This window comes from Magnolia sinica, chromosome 8 (assembly GCF_029962835.1).
Source record: "Magnolia sinica isolate HGM2019 chromosome 8, MsV1, whole genome shotgun sequence".
NCBI lineage: Eukaryota > Viridiplantae > Streptophyta > Magnoliopsida > Magnoliales > Magnoliaceae > Magnolia > Magnolia sinica.
In genome coordinates, this window is record NC_080580.1 from 5,094,260 (window position 1) to 5,119,560 (window position 25,301).

The following is a 25,301-nucleotide window of genomic DNA, read 5'->3' on the forward strand; positions in this document are numbered from 1 at the left end:
TCCGATCGAGTTGCCTACTGATCATGGATGTTAGTGCCCCACAATTTCTTCGGTGCATATGTGTCTCAATTTGGAAAGATCCGAACCGTTCATTTACAAAGTAACGTCGTAAAAATACTATCTAATCAATAGGGTACAAATGGATCCTTAAAAAACAGAAAGAAAACAACCGTCACTCTCCTTGAAAAAAAAATTCCATTAGTTAGATGGTTAGGATATTTGAATCAGTATTAAATTTACTATTTTCCAAAATTTATTAGACCATATTTTTGGTTCAGATCATCATAAAAAATCCACGTGGACGGTATATAATATAGACTCGAGAAAATTCAGTACTCTGTAGGAGCACCAGATCTCTTCCAGCAGATAGAACCAGCTCTTTAAATAAAGTTCAAACTTCAAAAAGCAGAGAGAGAGAGAGAGAGAGAGAGAGAGAGTTGAAAAGAGTGCGTGCTACCACGAAGTAGACAAAAATAAGAGCGGCCCACGTTAGCATGAGCCATGTTAACGTGCACCAACTGGGCTTAGAATCCAAGATATGAAAAGACAGAGAGAAAGGAAGGTAAAGAGCTGTTTGGGTGTTTGTCATTTCCCATTCTAATGAGGAAACTCTGCCCAAATCTCGACCGTGAAGATGGTTTGGACACCGTTCTTGAAGTCCCCATTCCTGAAGAAATGTTCACATACGCCACTCATGCCAATTCCAAGCCATGGCAATGCATGAAGACTTGGATGCGCTCTCACGTCGACCGTTCATCATCGTCCACGCTCTTCGGTGGCCGTAACGCAGAACTCCAGCTTTTGCTCGGCGTCATCGGCGCTCCTCTCATTCCTCTTCCAATCCGCACCGACCACTCTCTCAATCACAACATAAAAGACCACCCCATTGTAAGATTTCCAATCTCATGAATGTTTTTGGCTAATATGGGAATCCCATCTCCCATTTGGAAGTCCAATTTCCAAATCCAATTTCAAATTACATGTTTAGATTCCCAACTGAATTGCATGGACGATGGAAATCAGCTTGTAATATCTTGGCTTCATGAAAATCTATGTACATAGACTTTAAGCGCATATGATTTTTAATTTAATTTTACATTCTTTTAATTTATTTAAACAAATTGGTAGGAATCTTCGATAGCGAAATACATAGTTCAACAATATATAGCTGCAACGGGCGGCGAGAAGTTGCTTGATTCGATTCATAGCATGTATGCAATGGGAAAGGTTACTATGGTCGCGACAGAATTTCGCACCGGCGATGCTAAATGCAACAACAACAACAGCAACAACAACAAGTTGGTGAAGGTTAAAAGAGCCCGGCATGGCGAGGGAGAGATCGGAGGGTTCGTGTTGTGGCAGAAGCGGCCTGATCTATGGTGCCTAGAGCTTGTGGTGTCTGGGTGCAAGATTAGCGCCGGCAGCGATGGTAAGGTGGCGTGGAGGCAGACCCCATGGCACCAATCACATGCTTCTAGGGGACCGCCGAGGCCCCTTCGCCGATTGTTACAGGTACTTTCCTTAATTTTTTTAAAGAGCTGCATCATGCTTATGGTCATTTCATTAATATCATTTCATGATCCTTGGAGATTCTACTAGAAATAAAAATCCAAAAATCACATCTTACTCTTATATTACATTTAATCATGTTTGTTCTTATAATTACAAAAAATTATTCATGAGTATCATTTCATGATCCTTAGATTCTATTAGAAGTAAAAATCCCAAAAATCACATCTTACCCTTATATTACATTTAATCATGCTTGTTCTTATAATTACAAGAAATTATTGTATGTATAGATCATACACCATTTTTGATGTACTGTCACGACCATGTGTGCAATGATGCATAGTTTATACACCTAATAATTCATTATACAATATTTACATACACCCACCTGATTGATTTGCTCAGACCATCGTTCATTTCAGGAGTTGAAATGGTACATTAATTTCTTAATATTTTCATTCCCAAAAATGAGAGAATGGGTGTGAGTAAATCAAAAAGGTGGGTGTGCTACCTACAAATTTTACCTAATTTACAGACAGAAAAACGCAAATTTCATCAGCATTTTCTCTCTCCTCCTGTTTTGGTTAGCATATACACATCTTCTTGGGTGTATGTCCGACCCCAATTCACCATAAGAAAAGCCAACAAACAGATTTTCTACTAAAATGGCTGATAATTGAGATATTTTATATTATGGTTTTAATAAATGCACCATTCCAATTCCAAAAAGTAGAAAAATGGGTGCAGTTTATCAAAAGCATGGGGTTTCAAAAGTATAACTTGTGCATTTTATTCCTAGTGTGGTGAAGGGGGTGTATGATTGACTTTTGCACTGATTCCTATGGTCCAACGGTCGTAGCCAGACCTACTGGGATTTTGATTGGTGGGGCCTTTTATTTTATTAAAGTTCCATGATCTAGTCAGTTTAATTTATGTATGCCTCCGTATCAAGTGTCATGCACAGCCAGAGTATCAGGTAACTTTGGAGGGTTTATTTGATACTCTGGCAGTGTATGAAGCTTGATATACAGGTACTTGGCGTATATTAACTCGAATAAACGGACTATATTGTGAAACCCATTGTCACGGATTCATAATTTCAAAATCAGATTTCTTGAACAATCTTAACCTTTGATTCATGGTCACCTGTTCATTGAAACAGGACCATTGAATACTTTTTCATTTTTAGTCCAATCAATGCCACCAATCTGATAACCATATAATTAAATAATGTTAATTTTTAGTTCATCACCCATCTAAAGTGGGACCATGATTTGGACAGTTTAATTCCAATTAGTCGTATGCCACGTATGCAATTTTAAAGGAATTTCTAAATGCCTGAAATAGATCCTGCCTTTAATCAAATTCTTAATTGGTTAAGGATTATTTTATACTCTGGCAGAGTGTAATGGTTGATGAGCAGGCAATCAAAAATTGTACATGTGTTATTAACTCAAATTGAACAGTGTATCAACCATCACACTCTGCCAGAGAAATGAAGCTTTCCTCATTGTATATGTATCTAAATCATGGGGTGTACATCCACAGGGCCTTGATCCAAGATCAACAGCCAACTTATTCTCCAATGCTGTTTGCATTGGGGAAAAGGCAATAAACGGTGAGGAATGCTTCTTGCTCAAGCTCGAAGCGGAGCCGGCGATGCTGAGGGCGAGAAGTAGCAACAATGTGGAGATAATTCGCCACACGGTGTGGGGCTACTTCAGCCAACGGACAGGCCTTCTCATCCAATTTGAAGACTCCCATCTTCTCCGAATAAAGGCCCCCGGCGACGGCGACGAGAGTGTCTATTGGGAGACAACAATGGAGTCGTCGATCGAAGACTATAGGCCAATCGATGGTGTTAACATTGCACATTCGGGCCGCACTGCAGTCTCATTGTTTAGGTTCGGCGATAACTCTGAAAACCATACTAGGACGCGAATGGAGGAAGCGTGGACCATCGAAGAGGTCGATTTTAACATATGGGGATTGTCCATGGATTGTTTCTTGCCGCCGGGGGACTTGAGGAAAGAACAAGGGTGCGATGTAATGGCGAAGGATAAGCGTCCTCCTTTCGTGCCTCTAGCCTCTAATAAGATCATCGGTTCGTCTAAGGTCGTGGCCATCAACATGGATGACTCATATTCAATCGGTGGTGATGATAAAGAAGAGAGATAAAAAAAATAATAATTGTTTTTTGTTTAATGTATATACGTCTATACTTTTTATACAATTTAAGTTCAATAGAAGCATATAGTTTCAAATTCCATTGAACTTCTAACATGTGCAATTTTATTTTATTTTTAATTTTAATAGCAAAGCTATAATAAGATCATACCATACAAAATGTTATATTAGTTAATGTGATGTACTTCCAAATTGTGGTTTGCCGAGCTTCCGAAGCATGCTTAAGGTTACATTTAGATGCAAAAGGAATTGAATTGCAAATATTCAGTTTAATCAGGTGGAAATGCAAATATAAATAGCGTTTTTTAGTATTCAAAACAAGCAAATAGACCTCAAATTATCGTTACGCTGCTTTCAGTCGAACTTGAAAGTATTGGGATTGTAATTTGGAAAGTATGAACGCTGAGGGCTATTTTGATAGACTTCCAAAAATTAGTTATCTCTTTTTAGTTAATCATAATCGTACATTAGAAATTGTATTTCTTTTTTACAAGGATTGAAAATAGTTTTAATAACCAACACTTTTAATTTCTAATATATAATTATGATTAACTAAAATGAGATGAACTCATTTATAGTTGTCTACCAAACAAGCCGGGAACTTATTATGTGAAATCCTACTTGTTAGTAGAAGTAATTTTCATGTTTGCATGAATTTTTTTATTTATTCTAGACATGCTCTAATAACATTACTTACATCAAGGACTTCTCATTCAAGTTATGAAATATTGTTCGAAATCAATAAATCTCGAGCATATTAGATTACTTACATCAAGGACTTCTCATTCACTTGTTATAATCCAATACTTGAGAGAAAGAGAGAGGTGTGTTTAAAAATGTTTCGTATCCTTTTTTTTTTTCTTTTAATTTTTATATTCATTCACATATCCCACGTAAACATTTACACCCATGACATTAATATTGAAACGTAGTGCATCTACCACTAAGTCATAAATTAAGAACTATAAATGCTTTGTAATTTGTTGTAAAGTACTTTACGAGATTTCAAGTTTTTTTTTTAAAAAAAAATTTACAAAAGAAAATTGGCATATCCATTTATAAGCTTTGAATGTCATTCCCGAACAATATATGATATCCAATACACCAATTTTAACGCTTGGTCCTATCAAACACTGCATCCAAATGAAGCTTAAAAGTGTTTTTGGACTACAAAATTAGAATAAATGCGAAGCCTATTTGTAATTTCTCATCAACCCTGCGAATTGGGATCATGGATTCCCAACTTACTTGAATAGTACCCAACTTGGCTGAGTCGACTCAGAGTCACAACTCAGCTTGAGCCCAAATGAGCCGGGGAGAGTTGCCGAGTTAAAAGACCCATGATTGGACTCACCTAAAGGTGAGATGGTACTGAAATATCTTGTCACATCAAGAGAAATTTGATGTCCATTTCAATAATTATTTTGTCCATCCTACTTCACGATTCAATCCCATAATGATTTTCCTTTGTTCACAAGGGAATCGTGTTACCTTCTTTACTTGCATAGCCAGAGAATTGCTCCTACAGGCACTTGTACCTCACTATTTATGGTATAGACCTTTTTCAGTCGTCCAATAAATTAAATGTTGAGTTTTGTATAATTGAGTTTTAAAATCCTTATTTGCCTCTCTGATTTAAATTTCCTATTAATTTTTGAAATCAAATGTTAAATCAAATTAAAGTTAAAATCTGTTTTTATCTTGACTCTATTTATACTGAATCTTATAACTGTTACAAGTAGTGAAGACAAAAAGAAAAAAAATAAAATAAAATCTTTTCACTATTTCTATGAACTCTAATTTGGATACCACTGGATAAGTTATTTTTTAACTTATATTAAGTTATTAAATTACTTTTTTACTTAAGTTAATTTAGTAAGCATTATTGTAAAAGTAACTATCGGATAAAAGTTAATCATCTTAATTAGTTTTTTTAGCGTTTTAACTTATCACTTTTTTTTCTTCATCTTATATCTCTCAGCATGTATCAAAGAAGTTTTCTCTCACCATCCATGTAAAAGGAGACCCCATATGATGGACTGTCCACATCGAAGGTGTTTACATCAAAGGTGGGGCTCATATGATTGATGAGTCGATGACCTTAGATTAATGTGGGCCTACATAATGGATAGTCCACATCAAAGGTTGGTGGCCTATACTGGTAAATAACCCACATCCAAAGGGAGAGTAGATTGTCTGTGAGTCTTTGACCCTATGCCCGGGGCCATATAGAGATATCCATTACAAATGCACTCCATTCATCAATTTTGAAAGATCAAATGACAGGACAAATTTAAAACTCATGTGAGTCTTAACACATGAAACAGTGAGGATTAAACATATCATTTGCATTTCTCTTTGCTATGGCCTACTAGAGTTTTGGATCAGGCCAAAAATTGAGCCTATGGAGTTTCAAGAGGTGACACATCATTGGACCATTAAGACACATGTTCGAAAGTGCTTAGATAAGCATTCTACTCTCTCTCTCTCTCTACACATACACACACGTGTGCAATTGCACACGTGTTATGAGCGTCTAATCTGAACGGTACATGTGATGCGGAATCCCATGAAACCCCAAAGGACAAATTTTCACCCTAATCTAAAATTTTGGTGGGCCATAGCAAAGAAAAATGCAAATCAAGGGAGGAAACCGTTTTTGTTTTTCATAGCCCACCAAAGTTTTGGATCAAAGTAAAAATTAGTCAAGGGTTTCATGAGGTGTTGCTTCAAGTGGACCGTTCAGATTTTGGAGTCATATTAGGTATGATGAGTTCTCCAAAAAGTTCGCACGAGTTCCATGCGAACTGGTGCGCAACTATATATATATACATATATGATAATTGACGACCGGTGGTTCAGCCTAGGTCTGTGTAGAGGAGTGCCCACATGCAGGGATGGTCCCTTGATCGGAGCCATCTGTCCTCTTGGTGTCGCCTTTTATTTCATGCGCTCCAATACTCGCATATTGACGGGCTCATAGAGCTGAATCAGGAACATTCAAACGTTTTCTTCTTTTTTTTTTGCCTTTCAGAGCTCCAAATTCAACTAGGCATATCAATTCTCAAATTCATCCATGCACACCATATGGGACCAATGGGCCCACTCTTGAGGAATTCAGGGTCGAGAATGGCTTTTAGATTATTATTATTTTTAAATGGGATTTGAGGCTTTTGAACTATGATGCATACCGAATGTTCGAGGAAATGACAAATGGAGACGTGTATACCATATGTTTGATGTGATAACTAACGGAAACCTAGATTTTTGTTGTTGTTTTGTGATCCATGTGATTCCAACTCCATGCTAAAGAAAGAACACTTGTCTAAAGTATGCTTACCATCACATGCCATGCTTGCATGCATTCGGATGCTCGATTGAACTAAATTTGTATGTTGTTTGTGACAATCCCAATGAGTGAAATAGCCTTGCTTGACACATTCCATCAACCGAGGGGCTTTTGGCATATTGGTTAGGTTCTATAAAGACAAATGGTCCATTTGAAGAGCCTACTTTTAATTCGTCCCACCCACTTTAGTTAATGTAGCTTTTTTTGCAAATAAAGATGAGATTCCTCTCTTTCCACATCTCCCAACATAACACATGGAAATATTTATACATGTGCATAAACATTGAGTGTTTTGTAAAATGATTAAGAAATGCAACTCCATTTTGCATATATCCATTTAGTACTAAAATTCATTGGGTGAGACCAAATTCGTAGTGGAAACCAATGTTACCTAAAACACTAAAACCTCCCATTTTTTCTTTTCCGGATCGAGCGATCCAGATCATTGTTTTTAGTGACCCAAAAGTATGGCTCTATGTTCTTACTATTGATTAAGTTAATGTAAATTTATATTAATAACAGGCATTGCTTCATATATAAAGTGCAATGTGAGTTCATATATAAAACTATATTGCATAAACAATGTATGTATTGGAAGGATGCACATGGCTTTATCCAAGTGTTGGCAATGCTTGGGGTATATAATAATAACATTCACTGCTCCATACACAATGTATTTATTTGAAAGGATTCATGTAGAATGGTAGGTTATAGTTGCAAAACTTCAATTGTCATTGCTTGGGGTTTTCATTGCTCGAGTTGTTTGTGTGTTTAATGTTGCTCACATACTCGTGTTGAGATTTCTCTTTCAACTTATTTTTATTTTTATATTCTCATTTGAGAGGAGAAAATTATTGACAGAGGGACAAAATTACGAAATTCTTCCGTAGTATTATTAATGTGCGGGTAAGAAGGAACAAGATTGGAAGTGTGGTGGTGGATGACGGAAGAGTTGAAGAGAAAGAGCAGGTATTTGATACACAGCAATTAACTACCACAAATCCCTCTTCATTGACAGTGGGTGGCCAAGAACTACTCTTGATGACCCAGAGTTTGAGTGCCTTTTTGATATTGATGCAGCTTCACTGAAGAAAATTAATCTTTTGATTTCATAAATAATTTCTTTTAACCTTCTGTAAGATAACTTAAAAAAAAAAGAAAAAAGAAAAGAAAAAAAAAAAAAGAGGCTGATTTACCTCGACGTACGGGGGTGAGGCACAACTCAACTTGAACCCAAACGAGTTAGGATGAGTTACCTAGTTAAAATATACATGATTGGGATGAAGAGTATTTTGATGTCCAATTCAACAGTATTTTGTCCTTCGTACCTCATGATTCAATTCAATAATGATGTTCCTTTGTTCACAAGGAAATCAATCATTTAACCTTCTCTACTTCCATAGCAAGAGAATTGCTCATACTATTTGTGGTATTTTTTAGTCTTTTAATAAATGAAATGTTGAGTTTTTTTCTTCAAAATTTCCTTCCTCAAGGGCTTTAAAATTGTGTAAATGGTGGGGTTCTTTGAAAGTAGTTCCATTATGAGTTTTGCCTTTGTCCCACATAGATAGGAACAAGCATTCTAAGCACTTTATGAGGAGAGATTGTTGCTAAGGGCCTTGAGTCTCTTAAAGAGACTATGCATCATGGGGCATTGGGGTGAGTGTGCTCTCTGTGCTCTCTGCAATTTTTCTCACATACCGAGCCAGCCAGTTCGACTTGGGTGCAGGTGGTCTGCTTATCTCTATGCATGGAACTATATTCATCTCTTAATTTCCTAAATAATTTCTATTAACCTTCTTTAATATACATTTTCAATCAAGCTTCAAAATGTTTCCAACTAGTATTCTACTAAACCTATGTAGCCCACTCTAGTAGCCACGCTAGCATTGTCTAGACCCAGTTTCAGGAGATCTCTTTTAAAGCTGACTACCCAACCTTCTTTAAGATACATTTTCAATCAAGCTTCAAAATGTTTCCAACTAGTATTCTACCAAACCTATATAGCCGACTCTAGTAGCCACGCTAGCATTGTCTGGACCCAGTTTCAGGAGATCTCTTTTAAAGCTGACTACTATCTTTATGCGCTCTCCATATGTCATTATCTCTGACATGGAACTTGCCTCGTTTCTTTGATGTCTAGACCAGGTTTTGATTTTGGCTTCGCCTCCTTTTGCTGGGCCTTTTTACCTTATATATATATATATATATATACACACGGAAACGCTTACCTGCGAACCAGTTCGTACTTACTACGTATGAACGTTTTTGAGAACCCATCCTACGTGATTTGGATCCAAAATCTGAACCGTTCATGTGAAGCAGCACCTCGTGAAACCCCCCAGGCCCAAGTTTTACTTTGATCTAAAACTTTGATGGCCCGTAAAAAATGAAAACATTTTCCTCCCTTGATTTGCATTTCTCTTTTCTATGGCCCAACAGAATTTTAGATCAGGGTGAAAATTTGTCACATGGGATTTCATGGAATTCCGCATCACATGGACCGTTCAGATTAGACACTCATGACACGTGTGCAAAGGTGCGCACGTGCGTAGGTGCGTAGGGGAGCATGACTCTCTCTCTCTCTCTCTCTCTCTCTCTCTCTCTCTCTCTCTCTCTCTCTATATATATATATATATATATATATATATATATATATATATATATGTCTGTGTGTGTGAGAGAGAGAGAGGCATGCTCACCTACGCCTATGTTAATGCGCACCATTACACACGTGCCATGGACGTCTAATCCGAATGGTCCATGTGATGCGGCATCCCATGAAACCCGAGGGACCAATTTTCACCCTGATCTAAAACTATGGTGGGCCATAGCAAAGAGAAATGCAAATCAAGGGAGGAAAACTGTTTTATTTTTTCATGGCCTACCAAGTTTTGGATCAAAGTATAAGTTGGGCGTTAGGAGTTTCATGGGGTACTGCATCACATGGACCGTTCAGATTTGGGACTTACATCACGTATGATGAGTTCTCAAAAAGTTTGCACGAGTTCCATGCAAATTAGTGCGCAGCTGAGCATTTTATATATTCTACTAAACCCATTTTATAGCTTCTTCTTTTATTTTAACATTATATTAGGGGTGAAAAAAAATAACTACTTTCATCTCTTCATTTCCAAACATGCTTTATACCGCCGACAATAATGTAGAAAATGCAATGTGTCAATAGTAACTCAAATGAGGAATCAACTATTGCATGTGAGGCTTACCATGGTGTGCGAATGACATCTCGAGTTAGGCATGGGACCACTCAGCTCGGTAGACTCGTACAAGCTTGACTCGATCCGAATCGAGTGGGTGAGTCTATTCAAATTGAGTAGACTTCGTCCAATCTGAACTTAAACCAAGTCAAGTTTAGGTTACCCAGTAACTTGACTTGACCCGAAATCCAACTCGGTATTGACTCAACTCGATTCGAAACCTGACTCGTGTGTGTGTGTGTGTGTGTGTGTGTGTGTGTGTGTAAAACTCCATATTTGACATTTCATATCTGAGATGCTGTGTAGTTGATGGAGAGACTGCAATTCCGGCATTGCAACTAGGTTTTGAGTTGTGATTTCAGCCCGTGGATACTCACTGTACCTGGCCCGACTTGATGCCAACTCGACTCGGTACTTGTGACTAGGTCAGACTCGGACCGAGTCAAGTATGCTAGACTTGTAATAAATTGGGTTGAGTTCAGGTCATGTCTATTTCAAAACCAGATTGAGTCGGGTCAGCCCTAACTCGATTCGACTCAACCCGATGCCTAGCTCTAATGACATCTAACTTGTTTGGGTTGTCCCAAAAAAAATGAGACTCCTAAAAATTCAAGCTCATTCAATCATCATGTCGGCCAACACATAAATTTGAGAACAAAGTTCTCAGGTTATCCCTATTGTATCCTACTTTATGATTATTGTCTTTTTGTAATAAAACTAAATTTCAAAAATAAAAGTTATTTTTAGAAAGTAAATAAATATATTAATTATTTAAACTTTTCATAAATTGTGTGTATAGTCAGTCGATAAGAGAAGGGGTTTTTGCTTTTTTTGCACCGTTTGCGCACGCGGCGAGTAGGCTATAAGGCTACTTGGGCACTTTATTAGACGCACTTCGCACATGGTTCAAATTTTTTGGCCATGGTGCAACTCAACTACCTTGAAGTATTATTAACCTTAGTGTTGATTGAGAGTGACTGTGACATGGTTGTACATGTGGCACATATGCCACATGTCACACATATGGCAACAGTTTTAAATTGTTGGATGACCTTTTTCTGTTTAAAAAGTTACAGAAATAACTACCATAGGATGAAGAACTTCATGAACATTCAATTGCTATAAATCCTAAATATTAATCCAGAATTGCATTCTTCTCTCTCTATTGTGCAGTACTCTCAAATCCAATCTCTTACTGTGTTTTTCCAATACATTAAAAAAGCATGTTGGTGTCAAAACTAGATATATGTTCAACACTTAAATGTATAAATTTTTGTGTTGAAATTCGGATTGAGAATTTATTGTATTCTAAATACAATTGCAAATTTCTTTCATTTATACTTACTGGAACTACTAGAAAAAGAATAGCAAATCTGTCTTTAGAAATTGATTATTCAAGTCGAACCTTGAACCCGATAGATCTGATTATCTCATTATATTTTTTCTATATTCTCTTTGTGTTCTATATTGTTATTTCTCTTACATGAATTAATCCTATTTTTTGGAGAATTCAATTTTCATCATAGGGTTGGATGCCATAAACCGGTCTACCTAGTTGCACAAAATTCTCATCTACAACGGGAAGAGGAACCAAACTTGTAAAATAAATAAATAAATAACCATCCATTGTAATGTCTAAAGACATCATGTGATGACCCGTAGAACTACCTATCTGGTGTAGATGAGGGCCCACTTGCGGAGATGGTCCCCAGATTGCAGCCATCTGTCCTCTTGGTGCTGCCTTTTATGACATGTGGTCTGATACTGGCAAATTTGTTCATGGAGCTGAATCTGGGCCGTTCAAAATTTTATTTATTTATTTAAGTTCCACATTCAACTAAGCATATCAATGGTCAAAATCATCCATGCTCCATATGGGCCCAGTGGGGCTAGTCTTCTGAAGATCTTGAGTGGGAACTTGAAACTCCTTCAACATGGAAATTTGGTTGGATGAAGAAGCAATGGCCTTATCATCAACGGTGGGATTCTATTTCAAAGGGATTGTATGATATCTGGCCCGCATCTTTGAACAGTATTCTTAGTCATTGAATTTAGATGGGTGGAGCCCATGTATCTTGTAATCCAGACCATTGGCTTGCTTCATCCTGTTATAGAGAGGATGCCCTTAAAATCTCCATGGAAGATCCCATCAACCACTAGTGCCTCTTTCAGCTGATGTGAACCGTTGTTTATGTCTCTTCCTAACCATCCAATAGTGGGTCACAAATCAAACCCATTGAGAAGGTCATCAAGTCATAGTCTATCTAGATCAGACGCATGAGAGCAAAGGTCCAGATCACTGAACTTGGCCCCCTTGAGATCGGATGTCAAACACACGCTTGAGATGTTGGCACGTGTAATGGAATGCACCTTAATCTTACTTCCAACTAACTGAACTGATGACTATTCCGTAAAACACTCAAGAGAAAAACTTTTGATACTCTGGTAGAGAGTGCTCAATGATACGCAGGAGTTAGAAATTAGTTAGGAAATTGAACGTTTAGCATGCAAGTAATTCAAATTTGTGTCGACCGTCGGATTGGTGGACATTTATTGGACTGCCAGGAATGAAAAGCATCCATGGTCCTATTTCAACTAACAATTTATATGACTCAGAGGTTAGAATAATTCAAAAAATTTTGAATTTTAGAGTTAATGTCTTCCATCTATTCAATTTCTGAGTTCCTGCGTATTAACTTTCATACTCTGGCAGAGTATCAAACCGTTCCGCAACAACACTCATCTATCCAGCTCGTGGGAAGGGGTTAACTGTCATTAAGAGAAAATAACATGGACAAATCGGTCTTTTCATCTAAGCCCCCGACTCTCTCTCATCTAAATCTGAGTAGCCTCTTCCTCCCTCAACTGAAACGGAAGGTAAAAAGGTAAGATTTTTTTATTTTTTATTTTTTTCTTTATCTGTAGTTTTGTTTTATGTAATTTTTTTTTCTTTAATTTTCTATGTTTTTGCTGTGTCAATATCAAATCTTGAGGAATTCAGGGTAGAGAATGGCTTTCAGTTCTGTTTTTGGATTTTTTTGAAAAAAATGGGAATTGAGGCTTTTGAATTGTGATGCATGCCGATTGTTCGACGAAATACCAAATGGAAACATGCACTGTTTGCCCCACATGCATACCAAATGCTTGATTTGATAACTAACAGAAAAAAAAAAAAAATATATATATATATATATATATATATATGCAATTTTTTATGTTGTTTTGTGTTCCGTGTGACTCCGAATCCATACCAAAGAAGGAACAATTGGCTAAAGTGTGCTTACCATCACATGCTATGTGTGCATGCATTCAGATGCTTGATTGAGCTAAATTTGTGTGTTGTTTGTTACAATCCCAGTAAGTTAAAGAGCCTTGCCAGACACGTTCCATCAGCCGCGGGGCTTTTGTCATTTGATTAGGTTCAATCAAAGCCAAATTGCCCATTTGAAGAGGCTACTTTTAATTCTTCCCACTCACTTTAGACAATTGAGCTTCTCTTTTTCTTTTTTCTTTTTTTTTTTCTATTAAAGATTCGATTGTTCCTCTCTTCCCACATCTCCCAACATAGCATGTGGAAATGTAGGGAAATATTTATACATGTACTTGGACACTCGAGTGTTTTGTAAAATGATTAAGAAATGCAAGGGCATTATTAACGCAGGGCATTTTCACATTGGGCTTGAGTGAGGTAGCTCGTGGGATGCAAGGACACACTTGGGGTGGGTGACCCGTGTGATTTGGGGCCCATAAGGGAGGTCTTGTATTCGAAACTCTTTATTGGGAGTTATTAATACGCATTTCGCACCGGGCTCGAGTGGGGTAGCCTGTGGGATGTAGGGACACACTCGGAGTAGGTGACCCATGTGATAAAAGGATTTGAAGCCCACAAGGTCCTAACTCATAAGATGTGGGGCCTGGGCTATGAGATAAATGGATTAATTCATCATGCCTAACAGTTCAAGCTTTTAAAGCAAATGGTTAATTGTCCTGTATCAATTATGCACATATGCATTTTGATACTATGAAGATAATTTGTGAATTTAGGTTATTCCCACTTAAATTCATTGGGTGAGACCAAATTGGTGGTTGAAGCCAATATAACCTAAAACACTGAATCCCCCACGTTTTTTATTCCAGATTGAGCGATCTAGATTACTATTTTGTATGATCTAAAATCATGGCTCTATACTCTTACTATTGATTTAGTTAATTCAAATTTATATTACCAATGTCGACGGTCATACTTTTATTGATTTAGCTATAATATAACACTAAGCATGTGGGGTCTATAATAATAGCATTCAATGCTTCATATATAAGGTGTAATGTGAATTCATATATAGAATTATACTGCACACACAATGTATGTATTGAAATACACATTGTTATTGACAGATGTCTTAAATCTGTATTTGTTGGTTCGATGACATCCAACCAGCTTCGATGTTATTGAAGGTTTATGTAGATTCGTTTGCGGAAATGCAAATTCTGCGATTTTTGTTTCCTATTTCGTTTCTACTTGTTTTTAAGTTTATAAATAAGGGTGGATACGAGACTAGGGTGTATTCTAAGAGGTTCTAAGTATTTCTAAAAGGGTTCTAGAGTTTCTAAAGGGACTCTAGGATTTCAAGGGGTGGAGAAAAGATGAAGTTTGAGGATTGCTCAAGCCAGGTAAGTCCTCTATCTTTGTAATTTGTGCTTTCATAATGGAATTTTGTATTGCTTTGTGCTATGATTTTTTTCCCGCAAGGGTTTTCCACGTTAAATCTCTATGTTTCTTGTGATTATTTGGTGCTCTTAGATTGCTATTCTAGATCCATATCTATGTGATTCTGCTGGCCAAAACCCCAACAAGCACACATGATCCTATCCAAGTGTACCATGTATTAGAGGAAGTAGCATAACATATAGCATTTCCCGTACCGTACACCAAAGCGACCCACGATCGAGATAACCTTGGTCAATGCGGACCATATAGTCTGTTTGTTTGTGTCCCCGTGTGTATGAGAGTAGACTAATTATGTGTTTAGACCACCTTGCTACTAAATTTTCTTGGCTATATAAAGTAGTTCCCACTAACCCCGAGTAACCATATGATATACATATGTGAGAGTCTGTAGAAAGTGAGCTATGTACTAATTTAGCCAACTAGTAAGCAAGTTTAGGTTATGATTTAAATGGAAATGTGTTGTAGATCCAGCCAATTGACAGACCAGGCTACTGTGATTTGCACCACACAAACGTACAACTGTGCAGCTGAAAACATGTTGCAGAACTGTTCTTGGGCATCAGAAATGCCCTTTTACTGGTGTTTTTTGTTTTTTTTAATAATCTCATTGTTTGAAGTTTTTGATTAACAAACAAGATAAAAGCTTGGAATTTGTACAGGAGATTAGGAAATGGTAGGAAAGAGAATGACAGAGATCAAGGTATTACATAATGGTATCGGTTGGCTTATCAGTTAGTTTGGAGGCTGATGTAATACAGATCCGTATCAGCCGATACAGCCCTGTAATTGCTGAATTTTTTTTACAGAAAGACTCTCAAAAAATATTTGTAGAAATTCTAAAATACACAAGGATCCCAATTTTTTTTATATATATATATATATATATATATATATATATATATATAGTTTCGTGAGTAGATAAAGATATAATATTGTTCTCGCCAATAACTAGAACTGCAAAAAAAATAGGAGAAAGATAAAGAAAACAGTTGAATTTTTCAATGAAACTTTAGAACATGCTTAAATACACAGATTTACATATTTAGAAATAAAACAATTACAAAAAAATTACATTACCTAATAAGTTTTCATTTAATAGGGCTTAAAAAGGATGCGTTGTTGTAAGAAATCACTTTAATAACAATTAAAATTAGTTTATATAATATAAATGCAGCCAATATATAATAATTATGACATGTAAAAGTTAAAAGAACTAAAAAAGTATGCATCTTTTAAACGTTGATGTTTATTTTTTTTTAAGGGATAAACATACATCAGATCTCATCAGTAGGGCCATCATATTTTCACTATGTATCATTGAATTATATCAAATAAATAAAACACGCAATTAAGCTAAATAAAGGTGTAAATTTATCTTAAAACTCTAAATTCAAGTTTTGTAACCCACATCAAAATTGAAATGTTCTTATGATTTTCGTGGCATCCATTCATCCTAGCTTTTCACGTCAATGAGTGGATTGGATTTCACATAAAAAGGATAGCAAACCCCCCATGATATTTGAACGATTTAATGCTTGGACTTACCGTCTCAACTGTTTCCGTTGGTGCAGCAAATCTAACTCTTGAATCAGCATGAATTTTTAGGTCCCAGTCTAAGCGAATGGTAGGTCACCTGATGGACGGGTTAGATCTCATATATATGAAGTCGTTCTGTACAGGTAAACAAAAGTGATGCCCACTGCAGTGTTAGTAGGCAATTCACGTCCGGGCATAGTTTGGGTGGAGGATCGGACGTCAATGGATCCCTGACTGTGGGGCCCACTGTTTATGTATGTGCCTTACATCCACACCGTCCATTAGATATGATAGATCATCTTTGGCCATGATCCGAAAAATGAACTAGATCCAAATCTTAAGTGGACCATACTACAGGAAACAGTTGTGATTGAATCCCCACCATTAAAAGCTTCATGGGGTCCACCTCAATGTTTATTTGTCATCCAACTTGTTGATAAGGTCACAAAGACCTGGAAGATACCACACAAATATCATAATAATCAAAAACTCTTGTGGGCCATGAGAAGTTGTTAATGGTTGATTACCATTGTTTCCCGTATTATGTTACACTTGATATTTGGATATGCCTATTTATTGGAGAATGCTCAAAAGTGAGTTTTTAAAACAGATGGACGTAGTGGATATGAGTCACATACATCACGGTGGGCCTCACGGTCAGGGATCCCACCCAACTCAACGTATCTGGTTGCACTTAAGCCGCTACCGAAATCCCACGAAATCAGAAGCGGATTATGCAAGACCCCAGACTCACTCAATACGGTACGGCCCATACCATGGGACCCACCTTGATTGACATATCATTTCACCCGTTATTTCAAAAAAATGAAGTAGATCCAAGTCTCAGATGTACCACACCATAGAAAACAATGTTGATTAAATGCTCACCACTAAAAACTTCCAAGTACCCACCGTAACGAGGATTTTCCATCCAACCCGTTGATAAGGTCAACCAGACCAGACGGTCCAGATCTGAATGGAGGGAAATATATAAATATTAATTTTTATGACCCACAAAATGTTCTTCATGATCATCCGCCATTGTTTCCAGTGGTATGATCCACCTGAGATTTTTATCTATTTAATATTTTATATTACTTCATTAAATGATCTGTAAAAGCTGATAGACGGTGTGGATATACAAAAAAACGTATCAAGGTGGGCCCCACACGGCAAGGATAACACCCATTAATAAGGAAACAGGTTGTGTACTGAGTATCTCAGTGCACTATAGTGTACTAAGTAGACTCTGTGGGGCACATCATGATCTATATGTTATATCCACGCCGTCAAAATAATTTGATAAATCATTTTAGGGCATGAGTCCAAAAATGAGGAAATCTAAGGCTCAAATGTACCCCCCCACATGAAGCAGTGAGGATTTAAAGCCCACCGTTAAAAACTTCTTAGGGCCACAGAAGTTTTGGATCAAGATGATATTTAAATTTTCCCTTCATACAGCTCCATGTGACCTTATGAATAGGTTGGATGGAAAATAAACATCATGGTGGGCCCTAGGAAGCTTTCAATGGTAGGAGTTCAATCTCCACTACTCCAGGTGGTGCGGTCCACTTGAACCTTCGATCTGCCTATTTATTTTGTTAAAGCCCTAAAATGATCTTTAAAAATGGATGGACGGAATGGATAAAAAATACAAATGACAGTGGGCCCCACAGAGCCTCTACCATGACTATACGTCTTTAGTTAGGTTGGTAGTACCCAATCCATGACATTCTCTTCGTGTCTACGATTTTTTTTAAAAAAAAATAGAATTTCGTTTGCTCGAGTTTCGCTGAAGAGGGGGGTTTTCGAATGAGGGTTTCAAAACCCTAAAGCCAGCCTAAATCGAGAAGAAATCCACCAAAATTACGGAATTTTCACTGAAATCTGCAACATCGATCTTCCAATTGAAGAAATAAAAGAAAATTTTGCAGTTTTTCTTCTTCCGAGTTCCGATCAACTAGGTATTACCTTTTTTCAGCCACGCCTTCCAATTTTTTTTTTTCTCCCGATTTTTAGGTATTTATCGGAAAAAGAGATAGTTAGCTACAGTATTCCCGTGTTGGTTGGTGGCCACAGTCGATATTCTCAGTGATAATCCATATTATTGACAATTATGGAAAATTTCGCCAATTTTTCGCCGATATTCCGTAGAGAAACGATAACTTGGGGTGTCGGTGTCGCCAGTGTAGCGACACCGATATTATGGGCGATAATGTCCCACACGTGTGGATATATACACACACACATAAGGAAAAGGTTCTATGCGGTCGAGCTCATGGGAACTTCCCATGAGGTCGAGCTGTGTGGGGCCTACCATGATACATGTCGAACATCTACCCCATCAGCAAGATGCACCATTCCATGGTGGGCCTAGGGCTTAAAAATCAAGTCAATCCGTGACTTTTGTGGGCCACACCACATACAAAAGTTGAGAGGGGTTACCCTCCATTAAAACATTCATAATCATTTGTTTGGCCCACTGAGAACTGGTTCACAAATCCAGCCCATCCATTATGTGTGCCCCTCTTGGATGAGGGGTCAGACCAAGTTTCAGACGCATCCAAATTTCATGTGGGCCCCACCAAGTGCTTTTATATGTTTTAGCGATGTCTTCACATGATTTTAGATGGTATGGCCCACCTGAGTTCCATATACAGCTGATTTTTGGGATATCCCATAATTTAAAGGGGACCCATCAAATGCGCAGTGTTGATGTTCAATATACATTATGGTGGGCCCCACACAGCTCGATCTCATGGGAACTTCCCACACACACACACACACACACACACACACACTTTGAGCAGGATGTTAGCTAAACGTCAGGATGCAGGCATCATTTTGTGGATTTAGGCTTTAAGAAGACCCTGAAAGGCTTCTTTAGGTCATTGAAGGTTATTCGGCAAGGTGACCCCCCCTCTCTCCCTTCTTTTCCATTGTGGTGGGGGGAACTTTGAGCAAGCTGTTAGCTAAAGGTAAGGATGCAAGCATCATTTTGTGGATTTAGGCCGAGCAGAGCGGGCGCCCAAATCTCCCATCTCCAGTTCATCGAGGGTGGACAAGCTAAGAATGATAATAAGACCAAGGAGCAAGTCGAGCTAAGGGTAAGGATTTTTGGATGTCAAGCAAGGGAAGACTACAAAGCACTTGTTGGATGTGGTGGTGGAGAGGCTTGAAAGGAAGCTCTCTAACCAGAAAAGTTGGTATCTCTCATTGGGTGGTCGAATCCTCGTTAAAGCTGTTTTGGCTACGTTGGAGGGGCATTGTCAAACCTTCATGCCCCTATTCAACTGCATAAAGTCTGTTTTGACTAGGTTGGAAAAGTTGAGACGCTACACTTTGTAGCATGGAGTGTATGGTAGGAAAAGATTTCATCTTTTGGGGTGGAAAGAGGTATGTAGAACTTATGAGGAGGGAGGGGCTGGTGTTAGGGACTTGATAAAGATGAATTTGGCTCTTTTGGAAAAATGGCTTTGGCAATTTGGTATTAGGGAGGACTCTTTGTGGATGATAGCAAAAAAGTATGGGTGCCAAGAAGTGGGGTGGAGTGTTGAGGACTCATTTCTCTATAGAGCTTCGTGGGTCTGGAAGGGAATCGCTAGACTTAAGCATATGTTTAGTGCGGGGATTGACTTCTTTATTGGCAACCGGGAAGGAGTTCATTTTTGGGAAGATGTGTGAATCAGAGAATCCTCTCTCCAACCAGTGTTCCCTCAAATAGCTTACCTCTCTATGGAAAGGAACATTATGGTATCTGGCTACTACTCTTACTAAGGAAAATTTGTGGTCAAGGTGTTCCGTATCTGTTATGATACGACCGTAAAGGTCGATACGTATAGGTAACGGCCATGGCTGTTACATGATATGGGGGTGAAACTGGGCAATTGGTTTTTTAGGGCCGTATCAGCTGTTGGGGCCATAATGGCCATTACAGGGCATAACAACCGTTACTCCCATAATGTTTGAAAAACATTAACTTTTTTCAATGTAAATCCATTTTTTCATCATTTTTTCCATTCTCATTCCAAAAACTTTCCTAGATCATTTTACAATAGATTTTGAACACTCGTACTATAATTCTTAGGGGATTAAAATAGTAGATTGAAACGATTTGGGTGAATAGAAGCTTCGATGGCCATTTTTTCAAAAGAAAAAAAAAAGTGTTATATATGCATTTTTTTATTTTTTTTTCAATTTCTAATTCTAATGCTTGATTGTGATGTATAAACATTAGAGACGCATAACCACTCCCTACATTTTATTAAAGAAGCACATAGATGTCAATATGGTTATATAACAACGTGAAAAAAAGTGGTGTATATGTTTTTTGTTTTTTGTTTTTTAAAGAGTAATAATGATTTTATTAAAGAAGCACAAAGATGTCAATATGGTTACATAACAATGTGAAAATTTTATCGTTATACACATTATAGTTGCAAGTGCTTAAGATGTACAAAAACATGTCTACATAACTAGAAAAACATTGAAACTATATAAATCACCTGAATAAAAGATAAGTTATGGTGTCCTTGTTACATATGCTTGAGGTATAAATCACCTAATACAGGCGTTGGGCACATAATTTTTTAGAAAATGGTGTTCTCGTTACATATGCTTGAGGTATAAATGAATTCTTTGAGTTTTTTTAATTACTTGGTCAAGTTTATGAACATTAGTCAGGACAAGTGTTTCACATGCATCTGCTCCCAATGTATGAGTGTGGTAATGAATAACCAAAATATCAATTGTATAGCGCCCAGATACCCTCTACTCACCAAAATGTACTTCGCCTCTGATTTTAAATGGGCTTAGCTTGTTAGTGTGCCCAGCTCCCATTTATTTCCCGCGGTCATGGTTTGTAGACTCAGTGCCTTGGATTGACTCTTTTGGTCTCGAGTCCTGTCGTGACTCCCCGAGTCAAGGGGTGTATCCACCCTAGTCGGGGGTGTGATATCAAACTGCATTGGTTAATAGTGAATCTGTGTTGACTCAGACTAGTCGTATCAATCCTGTCCGAGTCTTAAAACCATGCCGGTAGTTCCATCTTTCTTGTTTTCTGTAGTGCTATCTTGATGCCTGAGTTTCTTGCAACCGGTACATCTTCAGGGAAACATTTTTCAACACTGGGAGCTTTACCAGAATGTCATACTCGTGCATACATACTTTTGGCCAGTTTGTTCATTCTCGGCCTGCCTCTAAACGACGTGATTTAATTTTGGTGAGACAGAGAATCCAATGCTCATCATGGCACCACCCAGTCTGTATGTGGCCAGGACATTTGCCACTGAGCATGTAAGTATGCTTTGTCTGTTGCAAATTTTCTTTTTTTTTTTGTCACTGTTGCCTTCGTATGCTTCTCCACAGCACTATTGTGACATCACTATCACATGTGAAATCCCTATATAACATATAGAGCATTGCTTAGATCATGAGTGCCTCTCCATGCACGCATCACCAGTGTTGTCAAAATCATTACCGTATCGCAAATTCTAATAGGGATTGAATTGCATCAAATCACAAATCATATCATAACATAAGTGTTTTTTTTTTTTTTCTGATTTCTTAAAAAAAATCAAAAAATCTGAAAAAAATATAAATAAATCAGGCAAGATTAAAAGTCATCAATCATCCGTTGCCCATCAAAATGTAGCAAGAAAAGTAATACATATCACGATATTATCAATTGAGAACATGAATATGGTATGCATATCATGATAGTAAAGGATTCTTTTGTTTTGTCTTTGGTTTCTTTTGTTGTCTTAAAAAAATTTACTGTAAAAAACATACCAGAGTCCTTTAACCATTTTCGTTCCTTAAGTTCTTTGAATATCAAAATCCACACCCCCCCCCCCCCTTCTCTCTCTCTATCTCTCTCTCTCTCTCTCTCTCTCTCTCTCTCTCTCTCTCTCATGTTTCATAAGCAAGATGGTAAAAATAAAGACGAAAAAATTGAATAATAAAAAATAAACAGTTTTTCGAGTAAAATTTTGAGCCCATTTATGCAGTCTACAATTCGATATGGTTGGTATGATAATTGTATGATTATTTAAGATTTGCAGTATGATTATGCGACATGAATCGTCGTGAATCATACAATTCTGATAACAGGTGACCTTACAACAATATTTGACACTCTAGAACTTGTGTGGAACTTCAGAGCCATGGATCACATGGGCCAACTGTGTAAATGACCTTGGCCCTGAAATTAGGTTGGTGCACTCATCAAGCAGCCAATGGTTATTTGGAACTACAACTCGTAGGTATCCACAACCCTTTTTCTTAAGACCTTTACAGTGTTTGCTTCCAATACTGGCCCTTCCAATTATCAAAATGAGTTGTGAAAATGGGTTGTGGGTTAACCTACAACTGGTTGTAGGTGATCATCCACCATTTCTTTTTGTACACCTAGCCCATGCCTACCTGATGAGCTGACTGACCAAACCATCTACATTATTGGTTCACCTCATACATGGCCCCTGCATGTGGATGTGGGCTTGAAAAGCTCATGTGATAGCTTTAACTAATCTATCTGTTGCTCTCTTTTCTTGTCTCACTTGCTATTTCAACTTTGTCTATTTACTTGTGTTCGTTTCAGTTCATTTCTTACTTGTCTATTTACTTGCTATGTCAAGTGATCTAAACTTGTATCCATCCATTTGCTGGTGTTTGTTCTCTGCATGGCAAACTCAGTTGTTTTTGTCTTTTAAAGAGTAGTCTGTAGTGATAAGCATTCGCTTCAGAGTTCTACAATGTTAGAATCATGGTGCAGGACTTGGTTCTTGTTCCAATTTAAAAACCTGACTATTAGATCAATTTCTCCAGAAGGAATTATCTCCTGATGCCTGCCCGCTATACAAGTGGGACAATGTTTCGGTCATCTGTACTATTGCTCGGCTGGGCCCTACCATGGATGGGGAATGCTCCGGCAGTCTTCCAGGTTGGAAGATGTCATGGTTGGCCGTTTTGTTGACAGTTTCTTTCTTGTAATGTTTGTAGTTGACTGTTAGGAGGCTTGGGATATTTCCATCTGTGAGATTTTTGGGGCATCACACATTAGACAAAAGTCTGGATCACCTAATCATGGGCCCCACTTTGTGGGGATTGGATGGTTCAGGAAAATTCAGATGGTGATTTATCGGGACTCGCAATCTTCGATCAGTGCAGATGATTTCTCTTACATTAGCCTATTTTGGTATTTATCCAGTGCAGTACCCCATCATGTAATGAGCCACTTGCATTCATGGAGTCAGCTGCAAGTAAAAAGTGGAGAATCGGAGGGAGCTCTAAGCGGAGAAGGCGTGATCTTGGATGAGCAGACCTTAGAGCAGGACTTACAGAGAGCAATTGAGGAAGAGAACTATGCCCGAGCAGCAAAGATCCGAGACAGCCTCCGCATCCTCCATGAGGACAGCAAAGCGTCCATCCTTGCTGCAAACGCTCGTTTCTACAATGCGTTCAAGAACGGTGATTTGGCAGCCATGCATGCCATCTGGGCGAAAGGGGATAGCGTCTTCTGCGTGCACCCTGGCGCAGGTGGGATTTCCGGTTATGATCTGGTCATGGGGAGCTGGGAGCTTGTGTTGGGGGCTGACTACGAGTTCCCAATCCACATCGATCTGAAGAACGTTGAAGTCCATGTTAAAGGTGATATCGGGTATGTAACATGCATGGAAGTGGTTAAGACGAAAGGCAGCAGTTGGGGGAAACAGGTTGCGACGAATGTGTTTGAGAGGGCTGACGGGCAGTGGTTTATGTGTGTCCACCATGCATCACACATTGACCTTTGAGGTTTGCATTTTGATTGTAATGGCAACATGTCGAAATTCGCTGCTTTTATTTTTATAGAGGCTCTTTTTCGTGTGTTTTTGTTATGTGGGCCATTTTCATGTGGTGCATGTTTGCATTATGGGTGTGGCTTGATAGAGGAATCATAAGTTCTAGGTCTCTGTATGGAAGTCCTATGCATTCTCCCCCTCACGGCAAACACATCTGGTGATCAGGACTGTTGATTTGCTGGACTGTTGTGTCAATGCCACAGGCCAGATGTAATGCAGGGCCATTTTCACACCGGGCTCGAGTGGGGTTGCTTGTAGGAAGCGAGGACACACTCAAAGTGGACGGCTTGTGTGAGTCTGTACCCATGTGATGTGGGGCCCATAGGAGGGGGGGTTTCGGCCGAAGTCTTAACCCATGTGATGTGGGGATGGGCTATGAGATGAAGGGATTAATTCACACTCTATAAGTTGGAGCTTTGAGAGCAAGTGGTTAATTGTCTTGCACCAAAGTATTAGAGCGGAGGTCCGGGCTCGAGTGGGGGTTGCCAAAAATCAAAGTGATTAGATGACTCTGACCATCCATCCAACAACTTGAGAGTTTTTCAGGTTGGATGTGGACCACTTCTCTAACCATTATTTTTGCTGGTTGGATGTGGACCACTTCTCCAACCATTCCTTTTGCTGGCCAACGGTTGGATAGTTGCCATGCTCTGATGATCTTCCCTTTTCAGTCCAAATGCTTGCAGTTTGGTGATGGAAACCTTGGATCTGATGGGGGCCACAAACGCAGATGCAGCTCGGGTTTTGCAGTTCAGACAGGTGGGACTAGTGTTTCCATTGCGTGCCAATGATTCCAACCTTTTGATGTGTCTGGCATGTGGTCCATCCATGTTGGGTTGGTGCAACAAACCAATGGTCTGCTTTACTGATTCATGGACCCCACTTGTCAGAACTGAAAATGCGTGTGATACAGGGTAGATGATCCTATGAAT

The 25,301-nt window shown here is 38.3% G+C and overlaps 2 protein-coding genes across 7 annotated transcripts; both read left to right on the forward strand.

Annotated features, from left to right (window-relative positions):
- Window positions 1-394: 394 nt before the first annotated feature.
- LOC131252681 (uncharacterized) lies at window positions 395-3,779 on the forward strand. Its single transcript, XM_058253351.1, has 3 exons — window positions 395-888; window positions 1,129-1,512; window positions 3,061-3,779. The coding sequence occupies exons 1-3, from the start codon at window positions 601-603 to the stop codon at window positions 3,688-3,690; spliced, it is 1,302 nt and encodes a 433-aa protein (XP_058109334.1). The 5' UTR covers window positions 395-600; the 3' UTR covers window positions 3,691-3,779.
- A 3,827-nt stretch (window positions 3,780-7,606) lies between these two features.
- LOC131252682 (uncharacterized) lies at window positions 7,607-24,405 on the forward strand. 6 transcript variants are annotated; one of them, XM_058253353.1, is made up of 3 exons: window positions 7,607-7,685; window positions 21,641-21,826; window positions 23,739-24,405. In XM_058253353.1, the coding sequence occupies exons 1-3, from the start codon at window positions 7,648-7,650 to the stop codon at window positions 24,319-24,321; spliced, it is 807 nt and encodes a 268-aa protein (XP_058109336.1). In that variant the 5' UTR covers window positions 7,607-7,647; the 3' UTR covers window positions 24,322-24,405. The 6 variants fall into 6 exon arrangements, with proteins under 6 accessions (XP_058109336.1, XP_058109337.1, XP_058109335.1 ...); XM_058253354.1 differs by lacking the exon at window positions 7,607-7,685 and adding an exon at window positions 7,975-8,017; XM_058253352.1 differs by lacking the exon at window positions 7,607-7,685 and adding an exon at window positions 12,945-13,151.
- The last annotated feature ends 896 nt before the right edge of the window (window positions 24,406-25,301 follow it).

What these genes read in the sequence shown, in the direction of transcription:
- LOC131252682 (XM_058253352.1), top strand. Translation starts at nt 13,057, where the DNA reads ATGGACAAATCGGTCTTTTCATCTAAGCCCCCGACTCTCTCTCATCTA. An exon ending in CTGAAACGGAAGGTAAAAAG is followed by an intron (nt 13,152 to 21,640) that starts GTAAGATTTTTT and finishes GTACATCTTCAG; the next exon opens with GGAAACATTTTTCAACACTG. An exon ending in GGACATTTGCCACTGAGCAT is followed by an intron (nt 21,827 to 23,738) that starts GTAAGTATGCTT and finishes GTATTTATCCAG; the next exon opens with TGCAGTACCCCATCATGTAA.
- LOC131252681 (XM_058253351.1), top strand. Translation starts at nt 601, where the DNA reads ATGAGGAAACTCTGCCCAAATCTCGACCGTGAAGATGGTTTGGACACC. An exon ending in ACATAAAAGACCACCCCATT is followed by an intron (nt 889 to 1,128) that starts GTAAGATTTCCA and finishes ACAAATTGGTAG; the next exon opens with GAATCTTCGATAGCGAAATA. An exon ending in CCCTTCGCCGATTGTTACAG is followed by an intron (nt 1,513 to 3,060) that starts GTACTTTCCTTA and finishes GTACATCCACAG; the next exon opens with GGCCTTGATCCAAGATCAAC.